Below are 24,553 nucleotides of genomic sequence, written 5' to 3' on the forward strand. Positions count from 1 at the left end.
TCCCACCAAGGCCAAGGTGAGCGGGGTCACGCAGGGCAGCTGGACCTCTGAGCAGGCCACGCGGGTTACAAGGAGCAACGGCTGTCGGGGCGGGGGCGGGGAGGCGATGAAAGGCCCATCCCGGCGCTGCGAGCGGGTGCCCCGCGCTCCTCCTCAGCCCCGTCTGTCCGTCTGGGCCACTCGCTCCCTCACATCACAGGCGTCTGCTGAGGGCCAGGCCTGCCCTGCACCTTTCAGCGGAATGAAAGGGAAACTGATATCAGAGGGAACTGAAGCACAGGAAAGGGCCTCTTTCTTTTCAAAGACCTTCATTTGTGATGGGCTTTTTTTTTTTTCCTAGGTGCTCTTATTTCAAAGCCCCTTTGAAAATTTTGTGGGTTTTGTAATGGATGAAAAGTAACTTGGAAATGGGACTAAGAAGTTTTCAGTTGAAAGTTGTTAGAGGAAAGTTGAAAGCTTTGAGTTGTAAGGTGCTGCCAGATTTATCATGTCTTTTGTCCACGAGGCCCATCTGTGGGGGTGGGCAGCTGGAGGAAGGGGCTGGGGGCCCAGACGGGGCCCTCGAGAGAGCACAGCCCCGAACCGAGACCCAGCCATGGCTGCCTCACGTCTGCAAGGGGAGCCAGCTGAGCTGCACCTTTAGCGGAAAGGTCTCCAAGGTACAGACTTTGATGTGGGGAAAGGAAAAAGCAAATGCACTTCCAGAATACTACAGGAAGCCGGGTTCTATCAAAAACAATGGCTACCTCGCAGATGTTTCCTATCAGAAAAATAATTATGAGAGAAGTTAAGGCCCGAATAGCCCTGAGAGAGGGAGAGAGGGGGCCTGGCATGAGCCCTGGGGCGGGCCACGTGGGAGAAGCCAGTGATCGGCACAGAAGCAGTTTAGGTAGAAAACCAGGAAAAGCATTGTTCCAGAAACAGAAGGGAAGGGGGTTTCAAGGAGGAGGAAGGAGGAGGTCAGGGGCAGAGGATGGCCGCAGTGAATCTCAGGGGTGGGCACAGCTAGAGAGGAGAGGTGGGGCGTCCAGAATCCCACGGAGGGCATGACCGCGGAAGAGGAAGGCAGATGGATGCTAGAATGGCAGGTGGAGTGGTCAGGCAACGAGTTTTCAGGCTTTCGGTCCCTGTGTTGGAAAGCCAAGGGCAAGGGCTGCTGATGAGAGGGAGGGACGGAGGGAAGAGCTGGAGACAGAAGGGACGGGAAGGTGGGCCCTGCAGCACCATCAGCGCTGGAGAGGGGACGAGGTGTCTGTACCTCCCTGCTCTGAGATTGAAGAACTGGCCCCACTAGACAGTGTCGAGACCCCACTGGCGGCATTTGGGGGAACACATCGGTGGCAGTTTAGGGTCTGGGAGGCCCGAGGGAGTGGGAGACATGAGGGAAGCCCAGCATGCTGTCAGGGTCAGAGGCTCGGTTGGGCTGGACAGAGTGGGGAGAGGGGAGGCCATGGCTGGTACTCAGAGCACCAGGGGAGGGGTCTAAGTGTTATCCCAGCAGGTACAGAGGGTGCCGCGTAGACGTGGCTGAACCGCTTTATGGGGCTGTTGGCCACAGCAGGGGCGGGCTGGAGCCAGGTGGCCTGGGAACATTCCAGCCATCCCAGATCACTTCGGAGCGTCTAAGGATAGAATAGACGTGGGTTAGAGGCCCGAGTCTGGCCTATTCTAGCTATTATCAAACTTCTCTGGACCCTATTACTCTCATCTGTAAAATACAGGTGAAATCACGAACTCCTCATGGAAGGAAATCACAGCATGCCTGTGCCTGGCGTGTAGATGGTGCCCAATAAATGTGAGCCGTTAGGATGGCGGCAGTCCAGGCAGCCCCATCTCATCTGTGCCTGGCATGTGTTTACAGCTGGGCTTGCTGGGCCCTTGTGGTGAAGAGAAGGCGCAGGAAGTGGTCAGTGGCTGCTGGAGACCCTCAGGGCAGGGCACAAAGCCTGGGGTCACAAGGCCAGGTTAGAGGCCGACCACTGGCCTCCAATTCTATCTCCCACCCCAGCACATGCGCTGCCCTCGTCCAGCTGTCCCCTAGGGTCACTCCCTCCTTACTGGGCTCTCCTTACCCTCCCCCATCACATCGTCTTCCCCCCACCCAGGTTCCCAGCAGGAACACTTGCCCCCCAAAGACATCATCATATTCTGTAATATGATTGGAATCTGAATATATATTTAAAATGACAAGATTGAAATTAAAATTTAAATAAAGAATTACTTTTCTGTAAGTTGCTCCGAAAGCAGTAATTTAGCAGCAAATTGATAGAGAAAGGTAAGCACTGGTCCTTTAAACCATCATGCAGTTTCCGGCATTCGAGCCAGAAGTGTCTCAATTTAACACATCATTGGTTAGTATTATTAGAAATTTCAGCGGTCTCCGAAGCACATTATGGCAGTGTTCTGAAGGGGAGGCCGAGGGCGCCGGCCTGGGTCCAGCGGGCCAGAGAGGGCAGCCTCATTAATGAGAGTCAGGGGGGGGCTCCGGAGAGCCTCCCCTAGACCCAAGTGGGGATTTAACTGTGATGATTCTCCTTTTTGTAGTTCGGTGGCAATCATGAAATGAGAACTGAGAGACCCATAAATGTCATTTGCTCTTCCCAGAAGCCACAGATTTATAGCTTTAGCATCTGACAAAATGTCCTTCTGACCCTCTGAAACTGAGGTTGGGGCCAGGGGTCCATGAAGATGGTATCACCAAGGAGCCGGCTCCCGTGAGCCACCGGAGCAAGACCCAAAAATCTGTCCCATTCAGGACCTGGCCTGCAGCTTCAGCTCCTCAGTCCCCCACATTCAGGCACACAGGCCTGCAAACTTGAACATCCAGACTGTCATTGCTCCCCAGAGTGAGGTCCATGGACTACCTATATCCCCTGGTAGGCCTATTAAACCGCCACACTCAGGGGTCCCCTGTCCCAGACCTACTGAACCAGAAGCTCTGGGTGGGTTCAGAAACCTGCATTCCTAACACTTGCATACACCCCCAGATACTTATGTGCATTCACATTGGAGAACCCCTACATTAGCAGTGGTCAGTGCCCTACCTGTGTGACCTTGGAATCTGTGCTCTCATTGACAACCTGCCAGTCCTAGAAAGCCAACAACCTAGGTATAAACATCAGCTGTAATCTAAAAAACACAGACACCAAAACAGCTCCTCCCCAAACCTGGATTTCCAACATTAGAATACCATTCTTCAAGAAAAAATTGCCTTCCTAGGGCCTCACCTTCATGGTGCAAGAGCCTCAGGGAGGTTCCTACACTCAGTCCCCAATATACCAGACTGAATAAGTTTAAACTGGCCTCCACCTGTCCCCACAGGTGGAGTAGACACCATGAAGAGGCTCAGTGCCTTGCAGGGGGAGGGATGCTGAGAAGGAGATGAAGCATCCACTCCTTGCAGGGAGTGGCCTGCCCTGCTGTGCACACAGCCACCACCATGATGGGATTCCCCAGCATAGCCCAGGGCCTGGTGATCAGTGGGGCCTGAGCATATTCACTTCTTCTGGGAACTGGGTGGGAACCTACTCTTGCTATTCTCAGACGAGCCCTGAGAACCTTCCAGAGTAAGAAGGGAAAGGAAATGGCAGCTTTCACAGCTGATGCTATGCCTGGGACCCCAGGGCCTCCACCATCGGTGTGCTCCCAGATCTGTGGGTCTCTACCAGCAACCTCTGCAGACCGTGGACTGGGAGCTGTGCCGGCTCCCTCACGTTGCCCAACTTCCAGACCAAAACCTCACCCACGCCTGGAATCTAGCTGCAAGGGAAGCTGGTAGAGCAAGTTTTCTGGCTGCCACCTCAAGATGGCGGGTGTTGCCAAGGTGCCAGGCAGTCAGAGAAGATGCCCAAGGTCCACTGTGGGGCTCAGGCCACATCAACAGCAGTCCTTCATCAGAAGGGGCCCTCAAAACCCAGAGCCAATACTTGTCTTTTCCAAATTAGGTGGAAATTACGGGGAGTCGTGAGACAAAACCGAGGCTGCAGGTCAAGCTCAGAGTGCAGTCAGCCCCCGGTTACCCACTGCTGTTGTCCTCCCTGGGGCTTGTCAGTTTTCACCCAAGGCCCCATCCCCCCACCCCACCCAGCTGGGGTGTGCTTGGGGAGAGGCTGCACCAGCTTTAGCTAAAGCATTTATGTACAGTCCCCACTAGAGTTACGCTGCAGGCATCCTCTGTGGAACACAAAGGATACATACAAAACTGTTGCATTTATATGTCAAGAGCAACACGCAGATGACTTTTTGGTCTTTTGCTATTTTGCAATATACACAGTAGACTGTGTATCTTTTTTCTTTTAGTGGCTTTAAACAATATTTCAAAGTATCTCACAAATTTGTGCACAAACTCCGAGAGGTCTTGGCTGGACCATCTGCTGCTTCGGTGGTGCTGACTAGAGTCACTTGGTGGTATTCATCTGACAGGGGGGAGCTGAGGGACCCAGGCAGAGGCTGTGAGCCCCCTTAAAAGGCCTGGCCCCAAGCTGTCATAGCCTCATGGGTCTGTTTCCTGCTCTCCCAGCCTGTGTCATCCTCCAGGTCCCTGGTGCAGGCCTATCCCATCCTGCTAGTGTAGACTCCTCGAGGGCAGGAGCTGAGCTTGACGATCACTATGACCCAGTGTCCCGTGGTGCTTTTGGGCCACAGTGAGCAGGGAAGCTTTGTCTGACCAATCAAATGGAGGTGAGGGCTCGGGGGCTCCGGGGTCCCTTGAGGGGAGGAGGCTCACTGCTGTGAGGGATGGGCCCAGCCGTGCTCAGGGAAGCCCAGCAGAAGGCAGTCCCTGCCAGCCCTGTCAGCACCACACAAGTGACAAGAAGGTCAAGGTTCGGGCGCCTGGGTGGCTCAGTTGGTTAAGCGACTGCCTTCGGCTCAGGTCATGGTCCTGGAGTCCCGGGATCGAGTCCCGCATCGGGCTCCCTGCTCGGCAGGGAGTCTGCTTCTCCCTCTGACCCTCCCCCCTCTCATGTGCTCTCTCTCATTCTCTCTCAAATAAATAAATAAAATCTTAAAAAAAAAAAAGAAGGTCAAGGTTCACAGGTTTATCAGCATCAGCAGGAGACGGACATGGGTGCTGGTGTTGTCACTCCTCCCATGTGAGGGGCCCCAGGGGAGCTCCATCCCATCATCTTTCAAACCTTCCTGACTACCTGGGATGCTGCTCACCTACATGGCACCTTTGTGCAAAGTAGAAAAAGGGGTTCCCTCTCGGTGGGAAAATTAACAAAAAGTAGCCCCTCTGAGCAGTCACAGCATCATGCGTGAACTGCCTGGTGGGCACAAGGTGCTTCGTGGAGGAAAAGTGCCCCCTGACCCCTCTCTGCCAGGCATCTTTGCATTATGCACTACCTTTGGCCCCCACAGCTTCCCTCAAACAGAGCAGGCCTCCAGTGTGGCTCGGTGGGCGATGTGTACCTGGTTCTCCCCAGGCTGGTAAAGCACAAGCCAGGGGCCCTGTGAGGCTTGTCACCTGGTGAGGTTCCCGCCCCTGGACCAGCTTCATCCATAAAGGATCGGGGTCTTTAGTGTTCTTCAGTCACTGAAAGAAGCAGGATGCTGTCAGCTGCCGTAAAAATGTGACCTTTGAAAATTTACAAGAGCTTAGGGTTTAAAAGCTGCGGCGTTAATGAGGCATCCTATTAGCATCTCATTAAAGGGAAGCAGAGAGAAGCCTGCCCAGCCCAGTGATGGGCAGAGAGGGCCTCTCTGAAGCACCAGGCAGGAGGAGGGCTCTCCTCACCTGCCTCTCTCTTGTCACTCCTCCCAGAGGATCATCATGTCAGGGGAGCAGAAACATGACCAGGAACGCTGGCAAAAGGCCAGATGTCTGGGTGGCTTCACCGATGTCCCAGATGATGCGGTGGGAGGGGGCCAGGGGAGCTTCCCTCAGTCCTGCCTTCCTCCCCCGGCCTGGGCTGTGCTCCTGGTTGGTTTCTGTGGCATTCTTGTGCTGGGATCCCCCTGGCAAGGAGAAGTGGAACTGAGGAGGCCTGCTCGGGCTGGGGGAGACCTGGAGAGCCTTCGGTGGAGTCACAGACCTTTGGGGACTCCGGACCAAGGGAGAAAGTCTTAGCAGGAGCTCAGTTCAGAGCTGGAGCCATGGACCCGCACACAGTGCTCCCGAAGCCTCCAGAACTCTGGAGACCATGCGTTTACTTTGGGCCTGGAGCCCTTTGTGGGAGGAAGGGCTCCGGTCAGGCCCAGCTGATTCCCATCACCAGCTGCAACATCCCTCACCCACCTGGTCGCCCAGGCCCCTGGCAAAATGCACAACCGTATCCAGTTTTTTCTTGAGGGAGTGGAGAAAGGAATGTTCATTTCATTGTTTAAAAATAAATAAATAAATAAATAGAAATTTCTGAGCTGTGATTTGCTCGTAGCTTCAGAAGTTGCTAGTGCGAGTAGAGAGAGTGGCCTTATTTATCTTTCCTAAAGGGAAAAATGAAAGACCCTGTTTCCCTTCTCACAGCAGAATGGCTTTCTTGCACATAAGAACTTGCCTGTAATCGTCGTGAAAGACAGAGCCAAGCGGTAGGCCTGCTGTAGCCACCCCTGGCTGCACCCAGCCATTCTGGGCTCACCCCTGTGCCCCCGGCTTCCTTTGGGAGGCTGACTTGCGTACAATTTGCAGAGCTGAGTGCTCCACTCCGCTGGGAGCAGCCGCCTGAGGGCAGGGCTGAGTCTCCGTCACCCCATCCCCAGTGCCCGGGGCAGGGCCTGGCAGGGAGCAGAGGCCCAGTGCTTGTTTACTGAAAAAAACAACTAACCAAAAAATGCATTGGTGAATGACCTGGCAGGAGGGTTTTGGAGCCAAGGGACTAAGCCCTTGCAAAAGTGTGCAGTGTTTCAAGTTCAGAAACCCCACAGTTTTAGAGCAAAAACAGGGACTCCTAAAGTTTTCAAGTTCAGAATCGGGTTACTCGCTGTGGAGGAGGAAACCCTAACCGCCCCTACTGGTGGCAGCCGCTGCCATAAGACCCAGAGCCTTTAAACTCCCAGAGCCCTTCCGGACCCTGTCCCAAAGTACCAGGCGGAGGACAATGCTGATTCAGCGGGCGACAAATGGCAAGGGCGGGAGGACCCTGAAAATCAGACCTGCCTCTGGCCTGAGAGGCCTCCGGGAACCCCGGGCTGCAGAGAGGGGCTGCAGCACCCCCTCCTGGCAGAGGGGTCTCTGTACTGTCCGTGAAGGAGGGTGCTCGAGGAGGCTGGAGTGTCGTCCTTCAAACCTCACCCCCCAGACAGGGCCCTGAATGGGACATCCCACAGGCTCCTTCCCCTTCGCCAGCCTCTGGTTATGGGAAGGACCTCTGCACCTCCCAGCCCACGAGCACCCAGGGGAAGCTGGGAATGCAGAGCTGGCTGCAAGCAGGGCGCTCTGCAAAGCCCTCTGTTTACAGAGAATGCTGTAGAAGCCACGCTTTTGTTCCCTAAGTGCCACAGGACTATCGGTGAGTGTGGCTAAATCCCCAGCCCCCTCCCCAGCGCCCCCACCCCCACAGCCAACCCCAAGCTCCCATTTATCCCACTGACAGAAATGGGGCAGGGGCCTCTGAGAAGGAAGCTTGTCCATTGAATTGTTCTTTCCTCCGGAGACTCACTCGTCCCTTTGTTTCCTGCTCTGTTCACAGAAGCAAAGCATCTGAAATGCAGGCCAGAGATAAAGTGCAGCCTAATGCAATTAGCTCCTTGTAGCCCACAGGTCCTAATGGGATACAGCTCCGCTCCTCCCAGCCGGCCCTAATGCAGGCGCTGTTTGTCATCTGCATTAGGCATCAAAGACCCAATAAGTGCTGTCCTCCCTCCTCTCCACCCGCCCCTACTCAGCCATTCCCGCTGCTCAGGGAGGCCCAGTGGGGCGCTGCCCCAACCAGCTGGCTCACTGGGTCAGCTTCTGTGAGAAGTCAGGAAGACCATGGCCCTTACCTGAGAGAAGCCTGCAGAGATGCCCCTTCAGGCCCCCCTGGGGGACAGCCGGCTCTGCCCCCCACCCCACCTCCTCCTTCACCCCCAACCTGGTTGGGGCTCTGGCTGCAGTCTTGGGAACTGCGGAAACTTCCTGAAACCACCTGTGCTGAGACCCACCCCCCACCCCCGCCACATCGCAGTGATCCCAATCCCAGGCTCTCCAACATGCTTTTGGATTTCTTCTTGTTCTTCTTTCTTTTTTTTTTTTTTTTCTTATTATAATGGTAATGGCCATAGTAGAAAATTTGGCATACAGAAAAGTAGAGACAAGAGAGTAGAATTTACCCATATTCCTCTCACCAAGAATAACACCCCGGCTAGCATTTTGGTTTGTTCTCTCCTACACGTACTGTTTTACATGTGAGCTTCTATTTGTGTCATTTTATGTCCTGCTTTTCTCGTGTCATTTTATGTCCTGCTTTTCTCATTTAACATTATAGTGTAAGCATTTTGCCATCTCATTATGCATTTCAGTAAACATGATTTTTAATGACCATATAATATTCCATCAAGGCTGTAGCTCAGAGACCAATGCTGTGCTAATGTTTGTTTTCAACCTGGGGTTCATTTTCTCGTTAATCTAAATATCTAAATTAGAGAATGAGATCCTGAAACAGAGAGCCTCCCTCCTTCCCACAACAAGGAGCTGAGGGTCCCAGGGAAGATGCTACATGTGCTGAGCTGTCCTCCCACAGGTCTCAGCCCCTACCCTCCCCACACCTCCTCCGTGGAGTGGCACGTGGGGGCCTCAGAGGCTGGTATGGGGCCTGACCGCAGAGGGCGGCGGGGGAGGCACTGGGTTGGGTGTTCCTGGGGGTGGGACTGCAGCAGAAGCCTACAAACACTAAGCCCAAATGCTCTGCAGCTCCCCGGTGGCGCTGGGTGTGGGGCCCGGTCTCTGCCGCTGGCCCCGTGGCACCACTCCGTGGATGGGCCCCAAGGCAGCAGCCCTAGTCAGGCCGTGCTCATCCTCCTGCTCTGCTTCTCCCCAGGCCCCTGGAATCTCCAAAGCGGACAATCAGTCCCAGGGACTCACGACCAGCATCCGGTGGGGGCAGACGCCCATCAATCAGTCCACGCCCTGGGACACTGATGAGCCACCCTCCAAACAGATGAGGGAGAGCGACAATCCAGGTGTGTACTTCATCGGCAGCCAGAGACTCCCACGGCGAGGCTGGGAAGGGGGTCAGAGGCCCCCTGGGTACTCCAGCTCCTCAGCAGGTCCCAGCTCAGGGGCCTGCAGCAGCCCAGGCCTCAGGCTGCCTGCGGGTAGGGACCCTGTGTGTCCTGGGCAGTAGCTGCATCTCTACCCCTTTCTCTGCTACTCAAGAAGGCTTTGGCGGAGGTGGAGGGAGTGAGAGTGACATCACAGGAGTGACTGTGAATCTGCTTTGTGTTATTTTGAATAGTCCTTCCCAAACCTCAGGATTCTGGTTCATATGTCTCTCAAGTCACACCTTCCAGGGAGGTTTTGCCTTGCCAATGTTGAAATGAGAACCAGGATGCTCCACCCCCCGGGACTGAGGACTCCTCACCTCTTACAGCACTCCAGGCCTTCTTGGGTCAGCTCTGACCATAACACCTTCCCTGTTACCACACATTGGTCCCAGACCTCCCCTTAGAATACACAGAACTCGTCTGCTTGGCCCTCCACACCACAGCCCTACAGATACCTGAACACCCCACTCATCCTCCCCTCCAAGTCTTCTGCAGGATAAACACACCAGGTCCCTCGGCCACACTCCAAAGCCTGTGGCTGCCAGTTCCTTTGCCCTCCAGAGAATTATTTCTCCCTCTGCGTCCCTCAGGGCCCGGAACCCAACGCAAAGAGCCCACATGTGCTATGACCAGCACCTCCTTCATTCAGCCCCTCTACTTTGACCACTGCAGCCTTAGGTCACTTCTGATTGGCTCCTAGCCCCAGACATGCGCTGTCACCAGTGAGACCCCAAGACTGTCATGGCAGCAATTCTGACCCCCGTCCTCTCAATCTGCCTTAGGTAGCGGGGTGTAGGGACTCACAGGCAAGTCCTTGTCAATATCTTCCCCCAGGACTCTAAAGATCTCTTAGATTCCAGCTCTTTATTGCTGACCTCTGCCTAACCCTCCCAATATGATGTCACCTCCAGATTGAGTGGTGATATTCTCCCTGTCATACAACTCATTGATAAATAGGGTGAGCAGGGCTCAGTGCACATCACTAGAGACCTCCTTGAGGTCCCCAGCATCCTCTGGGCCAATCGCACTCTGATAATCAGTCACCGCCATGGCCCGGCATCTCTGTACCTTCACCAGAGTTCCCAGAGAAGTCACTAGCTGTGCTCCCAAGTTCTGGTGCATCGTTCCAGGCTCCCTGGCTAATCCTGGAGAGAAATGAGCTTAGGATGGCATGTCTTGTGCTTAAGACACCAGGCTGGCTCACAGCTGCCTCCTCTTCCTCAGACTTAGGGACAATCCCCCTTAGCAGCCTATTCTAGAATCTTGCCGGCACTGCTTCACCAATATTTGCCAGCTTCTAGTTTTCTCTAACCTCCTATTTCTGTGAGGGAGCTCCCAGCTCCCCTTCTCGTCTCTGGGGCTAGGGGTCCTGAGTGGCCCCCCGGCCCCCACTCTCTTCCTCAGTCTCCCTGCCCTCAGTCTATACTGCCATTCCAGCAGCATCATGAAAACCAAGGTGGCATTTGGGTGATGGAGACCTAGCCCCACACTTATTCAGTCAGCGGTGACCCAGGCTGCCTTCCCTGTCACAGTGTCTTCTGGCTTCGCTCACAAGCACGCTTGGGTCACCTCAGTGTCAGCTCAGCTCAAGGGGACCTGACCCTGCTCGGCCTGACCTGGGCTCAGCAGGCCTCGAATCTTGTATCAAGTCTCAGGAGGTGTGTCTTCTTCAGTCAAAATTCCCTTAAGGGCCAAATGCACTTCTGTTGTTTCCCCCAGGGCCGGCCATGCAGAGGTTGCTTAGGAGAAAGCCTAGCCCCCCAGCTCCTGCCCGCCTTCCCCCACTTCCCGCACCTCCTGCTCTCCCTTCCTGCACCACAGGGCCCTTGCACGGCTCCAGGTTCTGGTGTTCTCACCTTGCCCAGCAAACACCTACTATCTTCACAATCCACCTTTCTCCCCACCTCCTCCAGACAGCTATTCTCCAGAAAGGAAGGAAAAACACCAACATTTATGGAACATTTAATACATGCCAAACACTCTGCTAGTTTTTCTTTTTTCTTTTTTTCCAAATACATTTTCCTCATTCAATTCATCCCAAGAGACCTCTGAGGTAGGTGTTGCTAGTTGCATTTAACAGACGAGAAGAATGAGGCTCAGAGAAGATAAGCACCTTGCCCGGGGCTCCTGGCTAATAAATGGCAGAGTCAAAATTTGAACCCAGAGCTCTTTGAAGGTCTCTGCTTTTTTTCTCTCTCTCTTTTGTTGCCTCTTGAGCTCTCCCAAGTAGATTGTGCTCCCCCTCTGAGCCTCCAAGGCCATCTGCTCATATACCCCCAAAGCATTTATCCTATGCTACCATAATCACAGATTTTTAACCTGGGGGTTCCTGGATGCAGGTGTCTTTTCCACCTCTGTGACCTCAGCACCCAGCCCAGGGCCTGGGGCAGTCGGTGTTTGCCGAGGGAATGTGTATCCAGCAGATGACATCTCTTCTGTCTCCCTTGCAGGCACAGGGCCGTGGGTGACCACGGTGGCCGCCGGGAGCCAGCCCGCCCTGATCGCACACTCCTATGGAGTGACCCAGCCTCCCACCTTCAGCCCGGCTGTGAACGTCCAGGCCCCAGTCATTGGGGTGACGCCCTCACTGCCTCCCCACGTGGGGCCCCAGCTCCCGCTGATGCCAGGCCACTACTCACTCCCACAGGCACCCTCTCAGCCACTGAGCAGCGTGGTGGTCAACATGCCCGCCCAGGCCCTGTATGCCAGCCCGCAGCCCCTGGCCATGTCCACACTGCCTGGCGTGGGGCAGGTGGGCCGCCCGGGACCCACTGCCGTGGGCAACGGCCACATGGCAGGGCCTCTGCTGCCTCCACCACCACCAGCCCAGCCGTCTGCCACCCTCCCCAGCGGTGCCCCTGCCACCAATGGGCCCCCCACGACTGACTCAGCCCACGGGCTACAGATGCTGCGGACCATTGGCGTGGGGAAGTATGAGTTCACCGACCCCGGGCACCCCAAAGGTAAGTTCCGCTGCCCACATACTCCTGTGTGCCCACATCTGTGCTTCCCCGAGCAGTCATGACAGCAGTGCGGACAGAGGTGTGCTCTCTAGCAGGTCCCTCCCTGGCCTCACCCAGCCCAGAAGTAGTGGCGGGGCCTCCCCCTGCCCAAGACAGCCTGGCCTCAGGCAGAGGAGGCAGAGGGGAAGGTGGAGGAGGGAAGGAAAGCAAGGCGAGGACCTGTGAGCTGGCAGGGAGAGGAAGGGAAGGAAGAGCCTGCAAAGTCCAGTGTCCTTCTGCCTCCAGCCCAAGCCCTAAGCCATTCTCACCTCTGACCCCAAGGCCAGGCCAAGTATGGAATGAGCAGGAATCATCTGCTCCTCTTAGGGCTCCATGGAACAGTCCTTTGTGGGGCCTTCTCCATTTTCCACCCATAAGAACAGTCAGAACATGAATTGTGTCCTTCCCCAGAAAAGCACCCTCTGCTGTGCCATCGGATGAGAGCAGCTCCCCAGACATTAGGTGAGGGGAATGTCTCTTCCCCAGGAGACACTCCCAGACCATCCTGAGCCACTTGGATTTTTTGTTTCAAGGACCCAAGGGTGGCTCTGTGAGGCTCCAGGAAAGAGCACCTCTAGCCTCAGCCTTCAGTTAACCCCTTTGCCCCACCCCCAGGGCAGTTTTCAAGGCAGATCCTTGACAACAGAGGCTGCAGGATGAGCCCCCAGCCTTAGAGTTAGGACAAAGTGCATCAGCAAACAGGCATCACTCCTGAGGTCTCTCTCAGGGATCTCTCCAGCTGGAATGCAGAAGGGGGCAGGAGGACAAGGGACCACAGATGTTAGACTGGTGGGGTTTATCCACCCCAGACTTACTTGCTATCCCTTAGAGCTCCAGACAGCCAAGCCCCTCTCCTGCTGAGTAGAGAGGGGAGGCAGCCAGGCCTGGACCCAGTGGCAGGCAGGAGGGCACATGGTGGGCGGTCTGCCTGCTGGGGTACCCAGGCCTCCTTTGAAAGAGGGGAGTCCTAGGAGGTGTGGACCTCTGGGCATCACTTCTCAGCCTTCTCACTCAGAGCCCCTGGAGATGGCTTCTCAGGGGGCCCTGTCTCTCTGCAGAGCAATGACTCCCACTAGTCATTCTTTCCTGCCTGCTCTCATGCATCTCTATCTTTATTCTTTCAAGCAATTTTCGGACCTCATCAGGCATCCCCACAACAAAGCCGTGTCTAGATCTCCACTGGGTTTCATTCCCAATCTGAATGTGCCCCAACTGCCTTTGTTTTGGAAATCAGCACTAGTTTTAAATGACAAAATTATAGAAAATTACATCTAAATTCTGGTAAACTCTTGCTTTGTTTAAGATCTTTTTAAAAAAAAATTGACTAAATTGATTTTTTGTTTGAATTGTTTTGGTTAAGCGCTCTCTCCCCTAAAAAGGAAAAGAAAAAAAAAAAAAAAAAAACCTTACTCCCAGTTTATACATGGCCAGATCTGATACACTGGGAAATGGGTGTCCTGGCTGCTCCCAAGGCTGTACCAAAGCCCAAGGCACTGGGTGGTCTTCCCTCTCCCACCATAGGGGCATCTCCCCCTCCCCTAGAGGCCTCCTAGGGCTGATGAAAGGTCTTACTGATTTGCCAAGTTTCAGACATGTATCTAGGAAAAGGACTTATTCTGGGCAGAAAGGGAACTGGCCCAGTTGGGCCTAAAGTCCCTGGTTTGGAGCTTGGCACAGAACTGGGGTCCGCCTCCTCAAAGGCACAGGTGCGTTCTATAATCAGCACCCTGAGCCCATAAGTTAGGGGCCCAGGAAGTTCCAGGCGGTAGGGACACACTGGGCCAGCACGCCATTGCAGAGCCTCACCTGTAACATCTTTCTGGGGCCAGAGGGCGTGAACCATCCTCTGTACTGAGCTCAAACCCGCAGACAGGAGGGAAGGAGAGAGAGGGCCCCTGAGGGAGTTTGTCCTGCTAGCCCTGGAGGGTGGATTCAGGGCTTGGTGAGGCCAGGCATAGGGTCAGCCTAGGAAGTGTCCACAGCCCTGCCTTCTGGTAAGCCAGTGAGATCCCTCCAGCTCCAGCCAGCGACAACCGGTGACCCATCTGTCACGCTGATTTCCGTAGTCGGCCAGTGAGCAGGCTGTGTCCCCAGAGACTGCATTTAACTCACCTCTCTATTTATGGCCCTCATCAGCTGATTTATCCCCTTATATTTGTGGTGAAGAAAGACAATGAAGCATGAACATACAAATGCCTCCAAACTCAAGCCTGGGTGGGTTGTGTGGGTTTTTTTGTGTTTTTTTTTTTAAGTAATTTCTCCTTTCATTTCTAATCTTAAAAGCCTTTATTGCTAAAGCTGTAATTTGTCTGTCAGATCTAATGTCAAACAACTGCATATTTTTTAAAATAAGAAACCCGAATTTTAAAACCAAATCTTTGAAACTTACCATGTGAGAATCATATTCCTGACAAGACCATGTGGGTCTGGATTTGGGTCACTTCTAATTTCGCCCCTAGGGATTCTACATCTCCAAAACCCAATTGATTTCACACTCCTAAATGACAGACATCTGGCTCCAAGTGAGAACCAGGAGGCACCGCGTGATGCTATCAACACTAGTCAGAACTCCACTTGAGGAAGGAAAAAAAAGAAGAAGAACTTTCCGTTTCTCCTGTTCGGTTTGAAAGCTTGCCCGGCATTATAATAAGATTCACCATAGAGCTCCTTGAGATCCAGCTCATTAAAGTCCCGCGACTTTTCCTCTATTGTTTGACATGACAACCTGGCCTCTCACGGGGTTGAGTAATTATGGAGAGATCCCCTCCATGAAGAACGGGTCTTGCCAGCCAGAGGGATGGGCCGCTGGTATTTTTAGACTTCATTAGTGCCCTGATTTAAAATTTCACATTTTGTTTCTTGTACTTATCTTCCAATCGATGGAGCTGAAATTTCTGTTGGGGCTATGAGAGCCTGCCTTCCCAAAAAGGGCGTTGGGACTTTAATTTAAAACTTAACCAATTGAAAAATAAAGGTGGTGCAGAAATGCTTTTTGATTTGCAATAGGTCAAGCGATTGTCTCTCTTCTGTGACTAGAGAAGCCAGCTTGCATGTAGTTCACTTTAATGAGTGTTATTTAAATGCATTGAGCACATATAGATTTTCTTAAGAAACTTATAAGATGAATCTTTCTTTCTCTAAGAATAATTTGGGGGTAGGATTTCATTCTTTAAAAAAAAAGATTATGTACTGAAAACTAATTAAAATATAGATTTCATGTGTGCAAAGTGATAAGGGAGGAAAAAAGAATTAGTTCTATTTGATTCCTGTTATCATATACCTGAGGCCTTTGTCTTGTTGGACTGGAAACCGTGATGCAATCTATGGGCAGAGGTGGTGGCCAGCATCAGGCCTTGTGAGATGAGTGAGGGAAGTCTAATGTCACTGCCCCAGTACCCCAGGAGCCCAGTTGTGTGAGGGCAGAGGTGCAAGCTCTTGGTGTCATTTTTCTATCCCCTACCTTTTTCCACAAATGATTCCTGGGGGCTAAGACGGTAGCCAGAGACCTTTAAAAGCCCCAGACTAATGGTGAGCTGTGGAAAGTTTATATTTTCACCTGCATGTCCAAGGAGAGAGAAGCAAGTTTGTACCTGCTCCCTTCTTCTGAACCAAAAAGCAAAATCCAAGTTGACCTGAAATGGTGAGGGCTTGTCTCTTCTGACTTCAGATTTTGTAGGCCTAGGGTGAGGAGCCATGAGGATCCCCACAGCCAGGCAGCCATGTTGTGGGGTGTGCTCAGCCCCTCCCTGTGGTTTCACACCTCTTCCTTCTCATCCTTGCCCCAGAACCCCATCCCGGGGGAGCTCTGTGTGTCTTTATGCCACCTTCCGCTTGGAGAGCAGCCACTCTGTCTCCATGAGTGGCAAAGACAGGATCTCGAAAAGATACTTTGAGGCATAGTGAATAGCTGTGTGATGGGGACAGGTCTCCTAACCTCTCTGAGCCTCCTTTTCTTCATCTTTAAAATGGGATGAGAGTACCATCTTCATCAGGCATAGAGGAGGTTTGAATGAGATTGTGGACATGAGCATACATAGTACTTTGCCCTCTTAACTCTGCAACACTAACCCCAGGTCTAGAGTTCAGCAGAGACAGAAGCTAGTGAAGAGGGGAGAAACAGAGCCCCCTCCCCGGTGCAGAGGAGATGGAAGAAGCCCAAGTTTGTTCATACTGTTGGCAGCCCCCTGGTCAAGCAGTGTCATGGGACCATCATGTCCCCACGTGTAAAAGGGAGTGGATGTGTCACCTTCCTGGCAGGAGGATTTGGGACTGCTCTCCCCAGTGTGGAGCCCAGCACAGATCCCCCCATCCCTTCCCCACCCTCTGACATGCCAGGACACACACTGCTCAGTGCAGATTCTGGAAGCAGCTGGGAATTCATGATAAAGCTGTTTGCCCACGCATGGTTAGCCCAGAGGCACAGAACGTCCAAACTGAAATCACCTTCCCACAGACCTGCTTTTCCCGGGCCTCTGTCTCAGAAATGACATCACGAATCCACCCAGGAGTTCAAAGTCAGAGCCCGTGGTTGTCCTTGACCTGCCCCCTTAGGCACTGAGTCTGAAAACTTCTTTGATTCTGCCTCTTCTGGATCTGTCCTCTTTCTGTCCCCACCACCACTCCCCTCTCAGGGTACCAACGCCTCTGGCCTGCCTTGGTGGCCTCCAGGCCTACGGCACATCTCCTCCCACCCAGGCCTACGGTGCAGCCAGCATGGTCTTTGCAGAACCCAAGTCCGGTCCCGTCACTCCCTGGCAAATGCCTCCACCAGCCCCTGCTACCTTCGGGACAGTGCCCAACCCTTCACGTGGTGCCTCAGGGTCTCACTTCTGCCTGCCTCCACCTTCATCTCTGCTGTTCTGCTCACAGGCTGCCCTGAAGCCACGCCAAGCCTAGGGTTGCCTCCCTTCCAGCTGTGCTCTGTGCTTGGCCACGCACCTGCAGTACAGTCACCCTGCTCCCGTGTCATTGTCCCCCCTAGACTGCGGGGCACTGGGGTGGGGGCAGGCACCTCCACCCAAACGCTTGCCCCAGAGCACAGGGGAATCTGAAACTCTGACTCGGTTTCCTTGTCTATGAAAGGGGATAGTAATAGAACGTGCTACTTAAAGTCGTTGTGAGGATTAAGTGAGTTCTTTGACACAAAGCCCTTGGGATAGTGGCCAGTGTGTCATGAATCACTGCAAAAGTCCTTGCCATTAGTATCTTCACTACCAATGCCAGGGCCACCTTCCAGTGTCTGTGGCCTTTTAGGGGCCCAGGGTAAGCTGAAAAAGCCAGAGACCAGTTTACCTTGGGAGTCTTAAGAGATTGCGTCCCCATGGTGATGTCTGAAGCACCTCGTTCCCGGGGCTCCACTTGCAACACAAGAACTTGCCTTCCCGCCTTGTAACACTTGACACCCCTCCACGTTGCCGTAACAACCAGAAGGCATCAGGCTGTTGCGGAGACCCTCCCCCCAGTTCCAGGAGCTCCCTGTCGGAGGAGGTGCCGAGCTCACTGCGTGGGTCCTCCTCCAAGGCCATATCAGTAGATGGGACAAAAAGAATTCTGTCGCCCCTGCAGACCAACCGACCAAGGACGCAGGCAGAGGGAGTGGGTTAGGAGCATGTGGCCAGCAGCACGGAAGGCGGCCGGGAGCCCAGGTTCTGCACCAGACCCCTGGTGTAGAATTCAAACTCCACTACCCGCTGACCCAGTGGGGCTGTGCCAGAACACTGGTGTCTCTGAGCCTCAGTTTCCTCATCGGTCACATGGAGAGAATATTAGTGCTGTCGGCATAACCCCTTTTAAGGACTTAATAATGTAGGCAAAGTCTCAACACCACGCCTGGCACATAGTAAGCCCACAATAATGTTAGCTGTTGTTATGACCGCCGCTAATGTAAAGAATCCTGGAGGAGAATTATCGTCTGGTGCACCTTTGACTCAGGCCCGCCATTGTTTCTAAAGCAAGGTTGGCCGAAATAATCTCCCAGGTCTAACTGACATAGCCCTCAACACAGATCTGGAACCAAATCCAAGACACGCTGTTACCCTAACTTTCCCTTTTCTAGCCTGCCCACCCCCCTCCCCAACACACACCCCCTCACCTAAGAAATATGTGTCTCAGAGCCTGTGGAATTTGACACTTCGTCTACACGGGGTGCTTGGTCCTTGCCTGGGCAGTACCTGCCGCAGCCCTGCCTCCGAAAGCCCTCCTCCCCTTCCCAGGACTCTGGCCTCCTGAGGTTTGTTAATCATTAATTGGAGGGTTGTCCAGGGCTTAACTGTTGTGTTAACAGATCATTTGATGATGAGTGAAACCGGCAAGCGGAAAGATGCAGCAAAGGCCCCTAGACCACCCAGAGACCATGTCATTCTCAGAACAGCGGGTGCCCCCAGCACCCCAGCCTGTGTGTAACCGTCTCAAGGGCCCTCTGCTCAACAGGGTGCCCAGGGCCCCTCCCCAGGGAACTGAGTACATGGAACTAGGAATAGCATATGGGCTTTCAGCCCCAAATCTCTGCTGAGCATTTTTGAGATCAGAAACCCAGCTCTGGCCCTAACTGTTGACAGGTAGGGCCAGCAGAGTCAGGACACCACGGGAATGAGAGGGCTCTTCAGATTAGAGCAGAGGGAGAGAATATTTCCTTTCTGGGGGCTTCAGGAAATGGCACTGACCCATGGCAAGAAGCCAGCTGCCTGGTCTCAAGCCCACACAGATACGAGCAGGGATGACCACTAGGTTCTAGATCACTGACACTCAGAGGCCACTGAAGAGCATGAGTCAAGTCACCTCCTTCGCTGCTGCACCACCAAGCATTTACTGAGCAAGTAGTGTGTGTATATTAGGCACCTACTGTGCGCAAGGCCCACAATCGCTCTTCCCACTCAAAAGATGCTGTGGAATGTGCTAGCTGCATGCCCCATAACAATCTCTGCTCCTACAAACATGAGGCCCTGTGGGGATGCCTACAGTGTTCCAGACACTGTCCCCGGTGCTGGCATGGATGGCAGTGTCCCTGGAGGAGGCTGCACCCCACTTGGGGAGTCCAGGGGGAGGCAGCAATAAAAGCCACAGTGGCTGGAGAAGAGAGGTCAGTGTGGACTAGGCCTTCAAAGGCAGTCAGAATGATGGAGGGGAGTGAGCAGAAGGGAGGTATTCCAACAGAGGCAAGATCTTAGGTAAGAATGTTTGAAATAAGTGCCAGCAACACAGAATTATGATTTCTCAATAGAGAAATCATATAATTTCTATCATAGAGCCACACACACACTTCTATTCAAATGGTTCATAGGGCCTGTCCTGATTTGAGACAGGTTCAGCTAAGTGATTTATACCTGAGGGCGCCAGAAGTCCGTTCCCTGACCTCTTGGTACACAGAGTTGAGGAAGCCTGGACTTTCCTCCAGCTTCTTGGCTTTACTTGCCCAGTTAGTGAGGCCGGGTAAGGATCCCTGATCTTGGGCAAGAATCCATTTTATCAGCCATTCTGGGCTTGCAAGGTGAAATCATCTTGGTCTTGCAAGGTGAAGTCATTCTGGCTAAGGTCAAGTCATTCTGGTCAAGGTCAAGTCATTCTGGTTTTGGAAGACCACTCTGGTCTTGCCAGGTGAAGACCCCATGGTCTTCAGGGGCTTTGATCTGGGTAGGAAACCCTTGAGGGCCATGAACCCCTCACTGGGAAATCGGTGCACACCCAGCGTCCAGAAATTCTTTGTAAACCTTTCTCTCTCCCATTGTGACAGGTCAATGGCAAGTCTCCTGTTGCCTAATCATTCTGCAAACATCTAACACATGCTGTCTTTGCTGGGAAGGGCATGCCGTGCCAGCCTGATCCCTAACATTTTTCCGTTTTTAAGGTTGGGAACGAGTTTTGAGAGGGGAAGAGCTGGGCAAAGCTGTGGTGTGCCTGCTGCCGGTCCCCGTGTGATGGGAAGGTCACTGTCCCCCAAACCACGAAACCAACGGGAGGAAACGTGGCCCAACATTGGCTTCAGCTGAAATGACATTCCATTCAAGAGCACACTCACTATTCCAGAAGCATAAAAGGTCAAAATAGCACGCGCGTGTTAGGAACCGAAAACTTGGTGTAAATTGCTTAAAGGTAAAAAACGGCCAAAAGCTTGCAGTCTGTTGAAGTCGTCACCATTGCCTGTTTTCATCATATAACGCTCTTTCTTTCAAAAACGTATCTTAGAGGGAAGCCCAACTGTGCATCAGTGCATCACCAAGAAAATGCTTTTTTTACTTTCTAGCTCTGCCAGCCGCCGTGAACTGTCTGGTTTTGCCCACTGGCCCCTCACGGCCTTTCCCTCCTCTCTTCCACGTGACTCCTCACTGTTGTCATGGCTCCGTGTCTCAGGCCCAGGTCTACACACGTAAGGGCGACTGGGGATCTGTGTTGCACCCCTGTCTATGGAACCAGTGTCTTGGGCTGTGTATGAGTGTGTCAGGGCTGTCTTCACAGCAAGCCCCCCACTGGGCAGCTAAAACAACGGGTGTTTGTGTCCTCACGGTTCTGGAGGCTGGAAGTCCGAGATCAGGGTGTGCCCACAAGGTTGGTTCCTCATGTGGCCTCCCTCCTCGGCTTACCGCTGGCCATCTCCTTGCTGGGCCCTCACATGGCCTCTCTTCTGTGCAAGCCCTCCTGCTGTCTCTTCCTGTCTTACATGGATTAGAGTCCCACCCTCGTGACCTCATTTACCTTGAGTCACTTCTTAGAGGCCCTATCTCTAAATACAGTTGCTTTAGGAGTTAGGGCTGCATATGAATGGGGCGGGGGAGGGGGGGAGACGCAATTCAGTGCATAACAGGCTACCTGTCAGTCTAGTTGGCAAATGGCATTAGAGTTTGTCCTTGTCATCTTGCCTGGACAATGTCTCCTCCCCAGTCAGGCCGCACTCCTGGGGCCATCACTGACCTTGCCCGCATGGTACCATTTTTGACTGGGCCCCCCGTAAGTGTATGGGTCCCTGGTCCGCCCTCTTCCCCCCACGCATGCCTTGTGGACCTGCTGGCTTGTGGGAGGTGGCGCTCTGGTCCCAGCAGCCTAGCCGTGTGTGCCCCATAGGCATGGCCCGGAGAGACCCAGTAAGCAGGCCCAGAGCAGCCCGGCCCAATGGGCCCTGTCTCTAGGTGGCTTTCTGTGTGCAGGGACAGAGGTTTCCAGGCAAAGAACTCCTAGCAGCAGCTGAAGTAATTGCTTAAGGAGTGGGGATGGTTTCCCAGGGGATTCTCTAGAGACAGTTTCTGGGGACAATGTGATATCTTGGTGAGAGCCCTGAACTTCAGTTTCCCCACCTATAAAATGGGGGGGAGCGGGGTTCTAATGATCTTTAAGGTAATATCCCACTCTTATATTCACTGTAGTGGTGTGGAAGGAGTGAGAGGGGGCAGAAAGGAGGGGGATGGGTGGTTGCTTAGGAGTAAATTCTCACCAACAGGGGTAGGTGATGAGTTGCCTGGGAGAGCACAGCTGGGGAGTGGGGGCAGCTGTCCATGCTGGTTGATGCAGCTCTGTCTTTCGGAAGGGCATGGAGTGGATATTTTATATTCATTATATGTTCACTCTGCATTTATGTAACCCTTGCATCTGCCCTCTGAGGTGGATTCACAGAGGGAAAACCGAGGCTTGCATGAGACACTGGCCCGGATCTAAGTGGTAGAGTGGGAATGGGAGTCAGGATCAAGACTGCCTGCCTCTAACCCCTATCCCCTTTCCACTGTACCACACCTTGAGGCTTCCCCAGCTTGTCCCTCAGCACTTCTGGGCTAAAGATGGGTCCCGATGGCTGTCTTACATTTCCTGGGGTCATGTGTCTGATATCTCTCAACATAAATCGGTGATTCTTGGGTTCTTTCGTCATCTCCAAAAGTACTGTGTGACAGATGGATGGGTGAGTGGATGGACGTAATTCCTCAAGTAAACCCATGAGGGATGTTGGGCCCTTGCAGCGGACTGCAGATAGGGCACCGGCCACCCCAGAAGCCACTGGAGCTTGGGAATCAGGCAGCCCTGGAGATTCCTTCCCACCGTGGCATCTCCCACATCTTCTACACAGTATTGCCAATGCAATAAAGTTAATGGAGCCAGCCAGCCAATGAAGGAGCCAATTCCGTGCAAAGATGATACATCTTTGAAGTTAGTGAGGTCTATGGATCTTATGCCCTTTTAAACAAACACAGTTCTGGAAATCCACCAAACAGCAGCACTTAGAAGTAGTTACTGATGCTGTGTACCTCTGTCACCGAGGGATGAGGAGCCACCAGGACAGGGCTCCTGGAACTGGCTTCCCTCTGACGTCTGGGTAGCCTTCGGCTCCTTGGGAGCTCAAAAGATGTCATGCCTGGCCAGCCATTCTTGTCCTTTGCAAAATCCCCAGATCGTGGCGCTCAAGGAAGAGTGTGATAACATGGAGCCATGACTCTCTTGAGGAGTATCCGTCCCAGCCCACAGCCTCAGGCCCAGCCTCAGGATTAGCTGGACGAGGCGCTCAAGCACAGCTAGAGCGTTAGTGCTTCCAGGCTGGCCACGGCTCAGGGTGGTCCCTGGGCTCGGGGAAGGTGAGCGGACAGTTTCTAGGAAGCGTAGATCTGGAACGGGCTGAGAGACACAAGCCTGCCCTTAGCCTGCCTGCAGACTGAACAGGGACCATCACGCCATGGCCCCGGGGCCCCCTGAATATGCTCTGCCAATGCTCTGCCCAATTTCAGTCTCCTCCCCAGTTCACACTGCTCGCAGTTGCTGAAGAACACAAAGTGGTATTTGTTGTGCCCACAGAACATCTGCTGAAGGCAAAACTTGTGTTCATCGCTCTTCACTTCAAAAGACTTGCCGTGTTATAAAAAGAAAGGGACCATCTGTCCCTCTTCTGGACCCCAGCACCTCTTGGAAAAGATTTCTGTGCAAGAAGGCAGTGAGAAGTCAGTGCTGACTTCAGGGAACTATTCTGAGGCCGGAAGAGAAGGGTGCCTCCCCACTGAGGGGAAGTTGAGGTGGCAGATGGAAGCCTCTCTGTGGCGGCCATGAGATGGGAGACACTGGTGGGAAGGAAGCAGCTGTGGGGCCGGGGAGACGCTCCATCTGTGCGAAGGCCCAATTGGGAGGATGAGGGCTGTGAGGGCAGCCCAAGAGGAAGGACTGGGAGGCATGGGGCAGGGGGCGGGAGAAGGTGTAGAAGATGTCATCGCCATTCTCGACATACCTGCTGCCCAGAGTCAGGTATCATCCGTTTGCAGTCCTCTGCTCAGCTTGTCTGGCCTTTCTTATCCAAAAAGCCCTTTAGGACAGTTCTATATCTTGGGGACCACCGTAGGTGCCATGATTCCCCTCCAGTGGCTGATAATTGGGGTGTTCTTCCAGAGTGTGTGGGGTGCGGTGTGAGGCCTGCTCAGGGTCTGTCTGCCTCTCAGCACCAAGATAGAAACATCAGCCGAGCAGCCAGGAGAACCTGACTGGGCATCCGGGTGGAGCTGAGGTGAGCACGGGTGGGACCTTCAGCAGGGAGGCATCCCCCCCGCCTCCCGGCCACACTCTCTTCCAGGCAGGGCGCCCACTGACTGCAGCTCCGCAAAAGGCCCTTCCTTCCACCTCCTCTACACACACCCAGGAAAAAGCTAGGTTTCTACCAGAATCCTAGCAGATGCCAGAGAGCCTTGGTCTGTGAACCTCTAAGCTTGAGGCTTATTTTGTTTCAGATCAAAACCTGCTTCTCTTCTGAGCTTCTGTCCTGGGGTGGAAACGGGGGGAAGGTGCTGGAGGTTCTGAAGTGGGGTCCTCTGAGGACACCCCTTGCTCCCATTTCCTACTTGTCTCTGATGGGAGGGAATGAATTGAGAGCTTTGCCTCTGTCCTGGGGAGGGTTTGCTAGTTTTCATCCACAAGTCTTAAATGTACAGAATTCCCCCCACTTGGGTGCATGCATTTAGATTCTGAGGATGAAGGCAGTTCCTGGAGTAGCATATTCAAGGCTCCCAGAATCCTAAAAGGTCACACTCCTTTTATTCTTGCCTCTTTTCACTTCTGTTCTTATTGATTTCTTCGTGCCCATAAGAAAACACAGTAGGCAAAGCCTGCTTCTTCCATTGAAATAAAATATTCTGCAGTCAAACCACACACCATAAAGAAATAATTGCAGTCTGTATATATTGCTAATGGACATCTCTCAGCAATTCCCTGTCTCATAAGCTTTAAACACAGACATTAGTATAAATATGCAGAAACCCCCATTTGGGCAAATTACTTTGCATTTCTGAACAGAAGGAAGATTAACCATGTGCTGATATCTTTGAAGGAGTTCAGCAGAGCAGGAAAAATTCACTGGCCCTCTCTGGGAGGAGCTGGGGACTCTGTGAGGCCTGGATGGAGGACAGAGCTGGAGGCCC

The 24,553-nt window shown here is 53.3% G+C and overlaps 1 protein-coding gene across 12 annotated transcripts in view; it reads left to right on the forward strand.

The window, feature by feature from the left end:
* The window catches only part of KLHL29 (kelch like family member 29), a 303,589-nt gene that overhangs the window by 233,514 nt on the left and 45,522 nt on the right, over positions 1–24,553 (forward strand). For all 12 annotated transcript variants that reach the window (XR_010405449.1, XM_064571920.1, XM_064571915.1 and 9 more), the window contains 2 exons: positions 8,958–9,099; positions 11,634–12,146. Coding sequence is in view for 11 of the 12 variants with exons in the window: in XM_064571920.1 (XP_064427990.1) it covers positions 8,958–9,099; positions 11,634–12,146 (655 nt within the window). In the remaining variant the exon portion in view is untranslated. The remainder of the gene's footprint in view (positions 1–8,957; positions 9,100–11,633; positions 12,147–24,553) is intronic.

Source organism: Mirounga angustirostris, unplaced genomic scaffold (genome assembly GCF_029215605.1).
Source record: "Mirounga angustirostris isolate CCGP_5_RB_7025 unplaced genomic scaffold, mMirAng1.0.hap1 SCAF_10, whole genome shotgun sequence".
Taxonomy (NCBI): Eukaryota; Metazoa; Chordata; class Mammalia; order Carnivora; family Phocidae; genus Mirounga; species Mirounga angustirostris.